This window comes from Magnolia sinica, chromosome 19, assembly GCF_029962835.1.
Source record: "Magnolia sinica isolate HGM2019 chromosome 19, MsV1, whole genome shotgun sequence".
Classification (NCBI taxonomy): Eukaryota; Viridiplantae; Streptophyta; class Magnoliopsida; order Magnoliales; family Magnoliaceae; genus Magnolia; species Magnolia sinica.
The window spans coordinates 8,116,452-8,129,897 of NC_080591.1; the positions used below are offsets into that span (position 1 = coordinate 8,116,452).

At 37.7% G+C, this 13,446-nt stretch overlaps 1 protein-coding gene across 1 annotated transcript; it reads left to right on the forward strand.

Annotated features, from left to right (window-relative positions):
• Positions 1-8,067: 8,067 nt before the first annotated feature.
• On the forward strand, positions 8,068-9,101 carry LOC131234697 (uncharacterized). The gene has a single exon (XM_058231630.1). It carries the CDS (start codon positions 8,093-8,095, stop codon positions 8,540-8,542), a length of 450 nt encoding a protein of 149 aa, XP_058087613.1. The 5' UTR covers positions 8,068-8,092; the 3' UTR covers positions 8,543-9,101.
• The last annotated feature ends 4,345 nt before the right edge of the window (positions 9,102-13,446 follow it).

The following is a 13,446-nucleotide window of genomic DNA, read 5'->3' on the forward strand; positions in this document are numbered from 1 at the left end:
ATGGAGGGACCCCGGCACTATGGGCCCTCCCTTACACTAAATCATACATCAAGTGGGTCCCATTACATGTGGGTCCATGGAATTGAAATCCAACGGTGGAGATCCCATCTCCACTAAATTAAACGGTCTAGATGACCCTAAATATGCAAGAAAGCAAACATCATGATGGGGTCCATGGAGAATGGCCCCATCATGGAATGATCATGGTGATCCAAGTGGGCCATCGGTCACATCTTAGGGTCCAAAGTGAGATCCAAACCATTGATCGGTTGGCCTCACTTGGCCCATCTTAAAAATATGAAAATCTACCCTATCAAGGCACCCACCACTTGATCTTCTTGCTCCCTTGGCTTCCTTAGCTCCTTGTGCTCCTCTTTGATGGAGGAAGATGAGAAATGGATGGTTGAGATGAGAGATGAAGGGGTAGGAAATGGGCCACACTTGAAACTTGGGAAAAAAAAATGGGAGAGGGTCTCATACGTATGGAATTGCTTAAGGGAGAGTTGAAATGAGAGAGAGACTTGTAAGGGAGAGAGAGTGATGGGTGATGGAGTGATGGGGGATGGTTTGGGTTGAAAAATTGTAAAAAGGGGGTATGGTTGATGTTGAAAATGGGAAAAAGAGGAGTGGTGAGGTGGAAAGAGGGTAGACTTTTGAAAAAGGTGGAGATGGGTTGTTGTACTTGAGGTATGGGATGCTTTAATGGTTGATTGATAGGACTAATTGTAGAGATTTCCTCGAAATCCGCAACGCGCGGTGTTTCTTCGGAATAAACGTTGATCGGCATCTTCTTGCCTGGGTATCAGTTCGGTGCGCAAGTCACAGCGTTGGAACCGCGGCGACGACGCGGTCGCTATGATATAACTTTCGGACCAAGCCGACGTCGGTGCGCGGGACCTGCTTAGAATCATGCGCAAACACCGAATACGGTGCGAAGGTTGCCGAAATTTGACCGGAAGGACCGCGGAAGTTAACGGAATAGTACGGATTAGGACACGGGTCTTACACTTAGTCTGATGGAACACCGATCTCCTTGTGTCTCACTTTGATGGAAGGTGATGAGAAATGAAGGGCCAGGATGATAAATCTTAGGGTGAAAAGTGGGTCACACAAAACTAACTTTTTCTCTATTGGGAGAGCTTGGACGTCCACCACTTTTGCTTACTTAGAAAATGTGTTGAGAAAGAGAGAAAAGGGGTGGTTATAAGAGAGAAGTGATGGATGTGAGGTGATAGTTGTACTTAACATGTATGGGTGTGTAAGAGAGAGAGGGAGAGAGTTGACTATGGGGTTGCTCTTGTACTTGGCATGAGATGATTGATTGAATGATTAATGGGACATGTTGTAGAGATTCTCTTGGGATTACAAACGCGCGGTGTTTTCTCGAACTAAACGTGGGCCCACATCTCCTGGCCTGGGTATCGGATCGGTGCGCAATACGCGGCATCGGAACCGCAGCGACGGCACGGTCGCAATGTTACAAGTCTCAAATTGAGCCGACTCAGATCTATGGGATACGACTTAGGGTCATGTGCAAATGAAGTTTACGTGTCGCGGGTCACCGGAATTCGATCGGAAGGACTGCGGAAGCCTACAGAATAGTACGATCTAGGATACAGGTCTTACAAAATACATCTAGAGAATGTCTAAAAATGAGATTTATGCTAGAATGACATGTAAGAGGACTAGACTACTATGAGTTTCTGATGTGATAAGATTCATAGTTCTGGCAAGTCACAGAGCATACATTCAATGACAACCTAGAGAAGCAGGGGGGTTAAGAAGGAAAGTAATGACGTGATTGATAAAGTATGAATGCTAATAGTGATTGCATGATCTTTGACTTGTATTTGAAATGGCTTGGATGTTTAGGTGCATCATGATTGGAAGGATTGACCTAAGTGTAGTTGAGAGACTAAGAGATAGTTGGATGGGGCTAGCGGAGGGCTGAAAAAGATAGGAGTTTAAGAACTCAAGCACTCCCTCTCTCTCTATCTATCTCTCTCTCCCTCACTCTCCTTATCTTTGTTGGTTGGTAGTTGTTGTTGGTTGATATGAGGAGAAGTGAGGGGTATTTATAACATCTTGGGATGGTCTTTTGGTAATTTTAGGGATTATGGAAGGTAAATGCTGACGCAGCAGCATATGATTGGTGGATGGAAGGGAGATGCCATATGGCACTTTCTTGTAGGTTTATGAGCTTGGTAGATGGTAAATAAGGTAAGCTTTGGGGCCAATTGTATGAGAGAGTTGACTTTGAGAGGGTGCAACAACTGTTTACTCAAAGGGGCACTTCTGTCGAGATAGGTCGGTAATCGGACTACCACCTCTGACTGTTTTGGTTAGAAATTTAGCCAGCTGGCTCTACGTATATTTTTTGAGAGCACGTGGTAATCAGATTATTGCTCGGGTACAGTTGCTCCTAAATTTTGGCCAGTGGCCCTTTTTTGGGCCTTGAGAGCGGCCCAAAGCTAGTTTTGGATATTTGACTCAAAATTGACCCTATTATGACCTAAAAGTGGCTCGGAAAACGGATTGATTGTGGGTGAAGGTTTGTGCATGCTTTGGCTTGGGTGATGACTTGAGTTAATTTAGGGTTTAGGGTAATGGAATGACTCAGGTTTGGCTAGGGTTTGGATCAGGTTTAGAAATGGTTGCGGTTTTGGGTAGGGTGTGGGGTTCAAGTTCAGTTCCCAAGGATCTTCCACACCTTGTCAAGTTGCTAGCCTGGGTGGGGTGTCTACACTTGGTCAATGAATGTTGTATCCAATTTCAAAGTTTTAAGGATATCGAGAGGAATACTTTTATATACTAACTCTAATCATGGATGTTTAAGATAGTACCACATATTAATTAAGGCATAACATTTTGTCCACCGATGATACTTGGTCATCATAATTTACAACTAAGTTCATCACTCCCACAGTCACATGGCTTGTGGATTAGGATCGCATTAGTTTTATAAGGTAGAAGTCTAATGGGGGTAATCATTTAAGGTCATGTATATGTATTCTCTTTTAAATGTGATCTTAGTTTATACGGAGAAACTAAGGTTTGAGGGAGATAAGAGTATGATGGTATATCACCCCATAAAATTTGGTATACTCCATTATATCTTAAGTATATAATCTTACCTAATGATGTACTTTAATTGACACCATCCTTTCATTGAGTATGAACACCCATTCTTAATTTAATTCCTATGTAAATCAAGTGATGGACTATAAGATCTCAACTATCAAAATTACCATCAAGTGTGATGAAAATATTTTAACAATCAAACAAACAAATCAATAATTGAAAACATTTAAAAATTCATTTAGAGCATTAGGGGTTCATTACAAGTGAAAAATCACCTGACAAATGGTCTGATCAACCAAATCTTAGCCACAAGAGTATCCTTGGGAGAATAGTGAATTCTTTACTAGATCATATTGACCTCAACCATGTCGTAATGCATAGACCTAACAATACTCATATAGGAGACACTGCAATTAATTACGTGAGCAGGCCAAAGCATATTACATCGGAGGTCAAACTCCACATACATCCTTAAGTCTAAAGATTAGTTAAAGCCTGTATATATACAAGTCTATCCATATCGAGCATGATGGGTCTCTTAATTCAATAACTTGAATTGATTATTTAATGCAAGTATCAGCGGGTCTAATGCTAAGATCCCATTACCATAAATGTTAAAACTCATATATAGGATAGGGCATAGACACATTAACTCGTCGTTGAACCTAATGGTGGAGACCTTTCATATCGATTCGTCATTGGTTCCCTCATATAGAATTACCACATTATAATTACCAAGGATTTGTCTTAAGACATGTTAGGTGGTTATGAAACAACAAGGTGTTAGTGCACTGATTTGTGCACCTGTTTTGTCAATCAAGTGAGTCTGTGTGTCGTGTAGTTGGTTAAGCCCTTGAAGGTTGAAGACCGAAGGCATATGAAGACTTGAAGCATCAAGAAAGTGAAGAACATATAAATTGAGATGCATTGGTGACCCTAACTTTATAATTAAAACAATGTAGCCTGTAGATGATCCTAACCTTAATAGGTAAACTTTGATTGATTATCACATAACTTTATGAGCTAAATTAGAACATGATAAGTTAATCTAAAAGATGAGAAAAAGCTGATATATAATATACTGGCCAAAACAACAACTTTCGAGTGGTCCTCAATCCCATCGATAGGTTGCCGGTTTCAATGGAATCGAATATCAGCTCGATGTGATAGAAGAAATAGTCTAGCAACCATACAAAGAATTCATGAATTTTTTCGATGGGATTGAATGACAATTCGATCATATCGACAACGTTTCAATTATATTGACAAAGACATTAATTAGTCATTTTATGGTCATTGTAATACGAACTCTATAAAATGGGCGTTCAGTTCTTGGTCATTTGGATATGTTTTTTGTGCAATTAGAATTAGATGATTCCCTACTCATATATCATCCTATAACTCTAAACTTATGATATTCAAGTCATCTTCTTTTAGATTACCACTCTAATGAGGATTCCAACTTTCATTATGAAGATGTTTTTGATATCCACCATTTTCTAGAGAAGACATTAAGATTATTGATATATCCCTATATAAATTCTTTAGGAGATCCATATAGGTAAATTCCATTTGAAAATCAATTATCCACTAGTTATAAGAGAATCCACAACTCTCCATCGACATTGGTCACCTCATCATGACATCATATGCAAATCGCTTGATCGTAAGAGCTGAAGCATCGACATCAATGATCAAGGGAGCAATTAAGAAGTCAATTCAAGCACAAGATAACATTAAAAAAGCATCTCAAGACGACGCATCAATGATGCTTAATTTAATAAGTAAGGTTGTCAATTTTAAAGTCCATACACTATTTCCTTATCTATGATTGAGTATAAGAGTTTATGAACCAACTTTAAATAAGTTCTTGTGTAAGGTTAAATTCACTGAACACGAGTGCATACGTGTTAGTCTCCGTGAGTGCCTCTGACGAGAGTAAATGTAGGTTTTTGGATTATGACCGAGGTTGTTAGTTAGGTGATAGAAAACCAACTAAGTCTCTCAGAGAGCCTTCAATGAGAATGTATGTTTAGATCCTTGTGTAGGGTTGTAAAGGTCATGGGTGAACTTATTGAAAACTCATAAGATAGTGAATACTGGTACACTAAAGGAGAATGCATTGGCCAAAAGTGGAGTAGAGAAATCAAACTGCTATATATGTTTGTATTTGAGATTATGAATTGTGTACATTTGTATCAATGCTTATGTGATTGTTTAGTTGAATTATTTGAATGCATGAGTTAGATTGTATGCTAGGCACTCACTTTCTTAAGCACACATAAGTTCACTATCTCTTATAGACTAGTTACTTATAATGTTGCATTTATTGTAGTCTATGTGATTGGACCCACTTGAGCTTTAAATCCTAAGTGTTAAATTATCTTATTTTAATTGGTAAAATTTTAACTGTAGAATTTTTAAGTGGTCATATTCACCTTCCCCTCCAAAAGATATAATCATCATTTTAAGCTCCGCACTAGAGGGATGATTTATGAAGAAGTTATGATCAAATGTCCCATGTTGATTTTTAAATATAGTTAAAAGGATTAATGGCGGGTCATTTTGGGTTAATCAAAGGTGGACCCCACTTGATGGAATAGTTTAATTGAATTGTAATATATTAAATCATCTTAACATGGATTTATAGTGTAGATTCCCAAGCGTATGACTCTTTGACGGATTTGACTATATCAAGAATAGGGAGTGAATCCCAACGTGTCTCATACATGTACGGTTAAGATAGATAATATATTTGTTATGATTGTTATGATTATAATAATTTATTAATTATTGTGTTGCTGTAATAACATGCTAAGATGATTCTTCTTTCATAGATTCATGCTTTGATGATTATTAACGTGAATTGAATACATAAATATGTGATCCATTATGATCATAATTCCATAGTTTCCTCTTGTACCAAGAGATATATAAACTGAATGAGTATGTTGATGCATAGATATTGAGCATGCATTACATACATCCATAGCATCATGCATTGATTCCTAGAGGCACTCTTTACATGACTGCATGCACACCTCGTGCCGAAGTTCTTGAGAGATCTCCCTGAATAGTTTACTCGGTAAATTCGTTAACAGATGCCCTTGTTAGAGGAAGCATACTCATGGAGTAGATGTAGGTCTTGCTTAGCAAATGTCCAATCTAAGCAAATGGATGATCATCTCACTTGATATGCATTCATGAGATATCAGCATACATACTCATATCTATATACATATATTTGATTGTCGAGTGCCATATTTTATATTGTGCTACATATGAACCATGTTGGGTTCACTAACTAGCGTAACTTGCTAGCGTTGTGGATTAACATTCGTACAGAGACGAACAAAAATAGGAAAACCGAATCAAGTATCGAAGAGTGAGTCCGAGTTAGCGAATGGAATCCAGAACCAATGATTATATTTGGTGGAAGATGAACTTGTCGTGCTAAAGGGATGATTTACTAATGTAATTACTTAATATGAGATTATTTTTAATTTAGTGACAGATGTTTATATTTGACATTTCGTTGTTTATAATTACGATTTTATTGAAAATGGTATTGAATATCCTAGTTGAATAAAGTCCTAAACGGGTGGACATAGTTTGATTTTAGAATTTATTTTGTGGTTGTGAATGTAATATAATAACTAACTAAAAAAAAAATATATGATTGTGCGAATGTGTGGATGTCAATATAGTGAGAACTTAGAATGCAATAAATTGTGACTCCTAACAACTGTTTGATGAGTGAAATTATATACACTTAGTGCATAAGTTATAAATTATAACTAAGTGTGAGGATATACACTATATATTCAAATTACGGGGCGTGACAATTATTATCCAATCGAACTCCCTTTGAAATTCTTTCATTCACGAAAAAGAACTATATACACTTCATATATACTTCTGAGTGAAATAGGTGCCGCTGCGGCCTTACCCAATAAGGTGCAACCCTTGGCGTAGTGCACCTTGATACATGTATTCTATATCTTTTTAGTGTAACTATTTTGCCTGATTATTTTAGTCCATGATCCCAAAAAATAAAATAACGCAGATCCAATATGAGCTTAATGGTGGTGAATAGCCATTAAGCTCATATTTGTTTTTTTCTTATTTTTTTTCCTTTCATTGAGGTATAATGAGGTATACGTGACCTTATCAACATGTTGGATGGTTGGATGGCAAATAGAAAGATTCAGTTTCTAATGGTGGGGCGTTCAATAACCATTTCCTCTATGGTTCATCTTATACTTGGATCTGCATTATTTTTCGGTTATGCTCTTAAAGTATCCATCAAAACAGACAAAAGAAGAGGACATCCAAAAATAAAAATAATATTTTCACGCGGGGGCAACGCACGTCCCGGTACGCGTCTTCCAGAAATTAAGGCACCGTTTACTCGGAAAGTGGAGCCACTCCTTAGTCGGCTACGATTACGAAAGGAATACTTTTTTAAAAAAAGAAGAAGCCATGGATCTGTCACACGTGGCATGATCTCCAACCAACGAGTAAAAGCAAGCGGTGGAGATGCCACGTGGCTTTGGGCCAACACGCTTTACGATTCGGTACAAGCCCACACGCGTGTGTAAGGCAGTACACGCCCTCACATGTGCCATCCTAGTCTACAGACATAAGATCCAAGCTATCCATCACGTGAGGCCCATCCAGTTGGTTCTATTAAGAGCGGAGGTTTTGACTATCTTCTCAGCGGACGGCCTAGAAAAACTTGATCAAAATTCATCCGTCCATTTAGTTTTTTAAAATGTTGGCCATCATTGTAACTATACCAGCTTTAATTTTATTCCATAGAATTGGAATGCTGAGATTCACCGAATGTACGGTTTAGTTCTCAATACCATAAGCCACGCTGGAACATCAGATGGACTGTAACTGAGATGGCTTGTACACGCGTCTAGGATTAGCAAGGTTCCCCTATAAATATGAGAACATACACTAATCTCCTTCATCAAAGTTTCTCTCCTTAATCACTCTCTAATCAATGGAAGCCTCTTCTCTATTTTCTCCAATGCTTCACTCACAACCGTCCATCGTCACCACACGGCCGCAGAGGAAAATCGCCACGGTCCATCAGAAGACACCGCGGACGAACGTCTTCGTGGCCAGAAATGGGGCCCACGATCGGAGTTCTGGTGGCCGATTGGTTGATGAGAACATGATCGTGCTGCGAAAACGGATCCATGAGATGAAGATGATCGAGAGGAATTACGAGCCCCCCGCTGGATGGATGGACTGGGAGAAGCGATATTACACGTGTTACGACTCGGATGTGTGCCACGTGGTCGGGCTACTGCAGACGATGCTGATGAACACCAGGCCCAGTTTGGGTATTGGGTTGATGGCTCTTGTTGCATTGAGTGTCCCCACATCAACGGTCTTGATCATTTTTCATTTGATGGAAGCAGCAAAAGGGGTCTTATCTGGCATCTGATTGGTTGTATGGGACCCACTCCAAATAGGCCCCACCATGTTAATGGCCCAGACTAGCCTCTTCGCCAACGGTCCATATTCATTTTACACATGGGGCTCAAGGGATGAGTGGGCCAACCTGATTTAAGGGGTTGGGGTATCTAAATGGTGCTTCCCATCTGACGAATTGATTGGATCTCACGTGTGCCAAAATTTGTACGTGTGATAAGCTTTTTTAATATATAGTCTTTATTGTTTTTTTTTTGAGATGCGAATAATTTCCTATCATCGACACGTTTTTAAATGGGGTATCCAGATGAATGGGAGGGATACAACCAATGTATGCCACGTGTACGGTTTTAAATTGCCAGGTGGAGTAGGAGCATCCCAAACGCAATCAGAGGGAGTCTTTAAAACCATCAGCTGCAGAAGCGGATGAGCTGGTGTACAATACCGCCGACCTCGCTGATGGGCGCGGATTAGCTACTGACAGGTTTAGTAGCGAGACTCGCTACTGAAGTGACGTCACCAAGTTCCATGGGCCCCGCCATGGTGTATGTTTTGTATCCACACCTTCCATACATTTGGTTAGATAATTTTAGGGCAATATACAAAGAATGAGTTAAATCCCGCCATTGTGTATGTTTTGTATCCGCACCTTCCATACATTTGGATAGATAATTTTAGGGCAATATACAAAGAATGAGTTAAATCCAAAGCTCCATTGAACCCCAGCACAGAAAACAACGGGGACAGTAACGCCACCATTAAAAACTTCTAAAGGCCACGGAAGTTTTAGATCAAGCTGATATTTGTGTTTTCCCTTATTTCATGTCTTTTTTAACTTTTGAACATGTTGGATTTCAAATAAACATTATGGTGGGCCTTGGGATAGTTTCAACGGTTGGAGTCACTCTCCCTACTGTTTTCTGTGGTGGGTCCACTACAGATTTTTATCTGCTCATTCTTTACCTCATGCCCTAAAAAGATATCTCAAAATGGATGGACGGTGTGGATACAACACATACATCATAGTGGGCCCGCATAAGTTGGTTACGTCGCTTCAATAGCCCACTCGCTACTCAATCCGTCAGTATCTAATCCGCATCCCTCGGGGATGTGCGTATGTGGCGCGCAAGACGCACATCACGGAGCCCCAGATGTAGGAACGGTTGACAGAAGATTAAATTCACGTGGCCCCAAAATGATGTATTTATTATATCTACACCGTCTATCCGTTTGGTGAGATAATTCTAGAGCATGAGCCCAAAAATAATTCATATCTATTGTGAACAAGATACTTATCCATTACCACATAAAGAAAGTCTAATTAATAATATAAAAAACACATTCATTTATAGTAAATTTGATTTAAAATCAGGATTTTGGCAGGTACCAGTAGCAGAAGAGTGTAAGAATTATTTTACTTTTGTAGTACCACAAGGAAAATATAGATGGAATATCATGCCATTCGGATAGATGTCTTGGAGCTGGGCTTCATAGGGCAATTCCTTGAGTTCTCCAAAATCATCATGTCGTTGAAGTGGTGATGTTGCAGGGCCATTATCAGTGATCAAAATAAAATGACGGGCTTCATCAAGATACCCGTTGCAATAAGAAGGGGGGCAGCTGTATATCACCATGTCGATCCATGAGACGTACGATTTCTGGAGTAGCAGGCTAAGAAGTCTCCTGACTTTCCAATCTGGAAAATGGTTCACATCGGCGATTTTGCGGAAGATGAGCCGACTGATGAAACCACAGTCAAGAAGGCTTTTCACATTAATTTGTTGATCAGCCCACATAAAAGGTTTGAAGACAGAAAGATCCATGGACATCTGGAAAATGAAGAATCCAGTTGAACAATGCTCACAGCATGCAGAGTTCATGGGCAAGTGAATACTTGCGAATTCAACACCACGAGCTTGTTCAATAGTTTGATTTCTACAAAGATTGTAGAACTCCTTCATTTCAATCTGCAACTGGACCATTCTCCGCTCATGATCATCAAACACTGTCTTACGAATTCGTCTCTCTACTCCATCAGGCAAATTGTTGAAATAACAGAACCTGAGTGTTTTCCACTCATCAGCCACACAAATTTTTTCAAACTCACTTTATATTTTTTTACTTCTTCCTCCAATTTTTCTTTTTCTTTTCTCTCTTTCTCAAGATCAATTTTGCAGGCTTTCAGACTAGCCTCCGATCCTCCCAATTTTCTCTCTAATGCAATGTATGCATCCAAAGAATGGGGCTTTAGGGACATGCTTGAGAATTGGTTTTGGACATGAAGGGTTTGTTGTTGAGTGAGATGATGGACTTGGGCTTCAAGTTGGATAATGGCTTGATTAAGTAGGTGCAGATGTTTTGATAAACCGTTCATTGCTCTGGCCATGGCACTGGAATTTTTACAAGCCCAAAGGTTATCCAACACAAGGTGGTCCTGAGAATTAAGGGTTAGCCCTGGAAGGGGCATAAATTCAGCTCCTGGACACAAACTAAGTCCGGTGGCTCTATCAACAGGAAAGGTATTGGTTCTGTTGAAGGCTCCTTGATGATGATGCCATTGCTGCAAGAAAATCAATTTCTTTCACTTTCATGAGGATAAGCCTCAATCCTTCTAATTCTAACTTTAACCGTATATTGGCTACATGGGGAATCTCTATCTTATCCTCCATGCTCCTCACCGGAACTTTTATTTAAATGGGGTTCAACCCATACTTTGGCCTTTTATTTAGTTGGGAGGCCAACCCAACATTTGAGGCTACTCGTCCTTACACATAGCTTTCACTACTACTCTTCCTACAAGGTTAGAGTCGCCATAGAATAAGACAGAACTCACTCCACACCTATCTAAACTTCCTGCAAGAAGAACACGGTTACTGCAAAATAATTCAATCATCTTTTATCTTAGTATTTTTCAAAAATCTTTTTTCTTTTTCACTTATTTCAATTAATCTACTTAATTTATCTGCTAAGAAATTATCTTTTCCATTTATATGTTCTATTTTCACATTAAATCCATTTCCTACTATCTGGTCTAAAAATCTAATCCATCTATTCTGACTTAATTTATTATTTGCACATTTATTGTAAAATCCTACAATTGCTTGACAATCTGTTCTAAGAGTAAATTCTTTTTCACTTATTAAAAATAATTTAAAATTTTCTAATGCTTTAAGAACTGCTAAAATTTCTGCATCTGTTGCTGATATATTTACTTCATAAATTCCTGATTCATATCTACTAATCTTCTCTTCACTCTTAGCTGCTTCTTTAAAAGGTTTAAATTTTAAAACTGCACCCCAACCTCCTATTCTACCATCTGTCTCTACAATAAAATATGCTCCTGGAGGTGGTAATTCTAATGGTTTTAAATTACTTACTACTTTCTTTATCTTCTTAACTAATTCTATATCTGAGCTATTGAATCTTCTTTCACCTTTTAATTTAGTCTTTTGGTATAAAGGTCCTACTAATTTAGCAAAATCCTGTATATAGTTTCTAGCTTGATTTAGTTTTCCTAAAAATCCTCTGAGTAATTTTAATTCTTCTAACTTATCTGGCATTTCTAAAATTCCTTTAGCTATGTTCTTGTAACTTTATTTTTCCTTCTCCTACTGTTATTCCTAAAAAGTCTATAGTTCTTTGTCCTAATACCATTTTCTTTTTACCAAGTACTAAACCATTTTCTTTACACAGTCTAAACATTTCTTTAATATGTTCTAAATGTTCTTTAACACTGGAACTACTTATGAGAATATCATCTATATATACTGATATAAAATCTTTATCCCTAAATATGTCATCCATTTTTCTCTGAAAGATTTGTGGTGCATTTTTATATCCGAATGGCATGACATTCCATCTATATTCTCCTTGTGGTACTACTGTGGTAATCACAATTATCATTTAATCTTTTATAATTTATTACCATTCTACTTTTTCCTCTCACAATTTCACTATGTTTATTGACTATAAAAGCTAAACTTCTGTATTTACTACTTTCACCTTCTGGTATCTTTTCTATCAATTTTAATGCTAACAAGTCATCTATATGCATTTTATATTCTTTAAGCTCTTCTGGTGTATACTTAGCTACTTTGCACTGGAATCCTTTAATTTCTAATTCTGGGTTTATTATTTTAACATAACATTTTACATTATTTCTATGGATATTTTTAATTGGGTTTTCTCCTATTGTTCCATCTTCTTCTAAATTTTCTATATCACTTCTAAGATATTTTTCTATAGGGTTATGTTCTATGATCAAATTTTCTTCTTCAAATAAACTATCCATTTCTACATCTATTTCTTGTTCTATATTATCGTCTAATTCTCTATGAGATTCTACTGGTTCTAAACTCATTGTACTTGCTAAAATACTATCTGCTCTTTTGAATATTGTTACATTATGTCCTATAACTATAATTCCTCCTCTTTGTCCTTCTATAAAGTTCATTCCTATAATCATTTCTCTACTAAGATTTTCTCTTACCCAAGTTATTGGTAATGCATACTTATGTTCATTAAATGTTATTTCACAATCTACTAATATCTGGTTTAATCTAGTTTTGTTTCCTACACTATCTCTAGTTATAGATTCAAATTTAGGGGTTGTTATTAAATGTTTTGGAACTATCTTATCACTAATATGACACTTAGTTGCTCCTGTATCTATTATAGCTTTAGCTTTAATTACTGTCTTATCTTTAAAATGTAATTCTACTAAAACATTAAGCAATTTATCTGAACTGAGCCTAAATTTTGGTTCATTATTTTTATTAACTTCTTCTATTTCTTCATCATGAACTTCTACTCTTTCTTCTATTCCCAAGTCTTCTATATCTTCTTCTTTTTCTTCTCCAAATTCTTCTGCTATCTCCTTAAGTTTAAGTTTACCTTCTAAATCTCTTATTTTTGCTT

Bases quoted from the DNA above. Each gene is read 5' to 3' on its own strand.
- LOC131234697 (XM_058231630.1), top strand. From the start codon at position 8,093: ATGGAAGCCTCTTCTCTATTTTCTCCAATGCTTCACTCACAACCGTCC.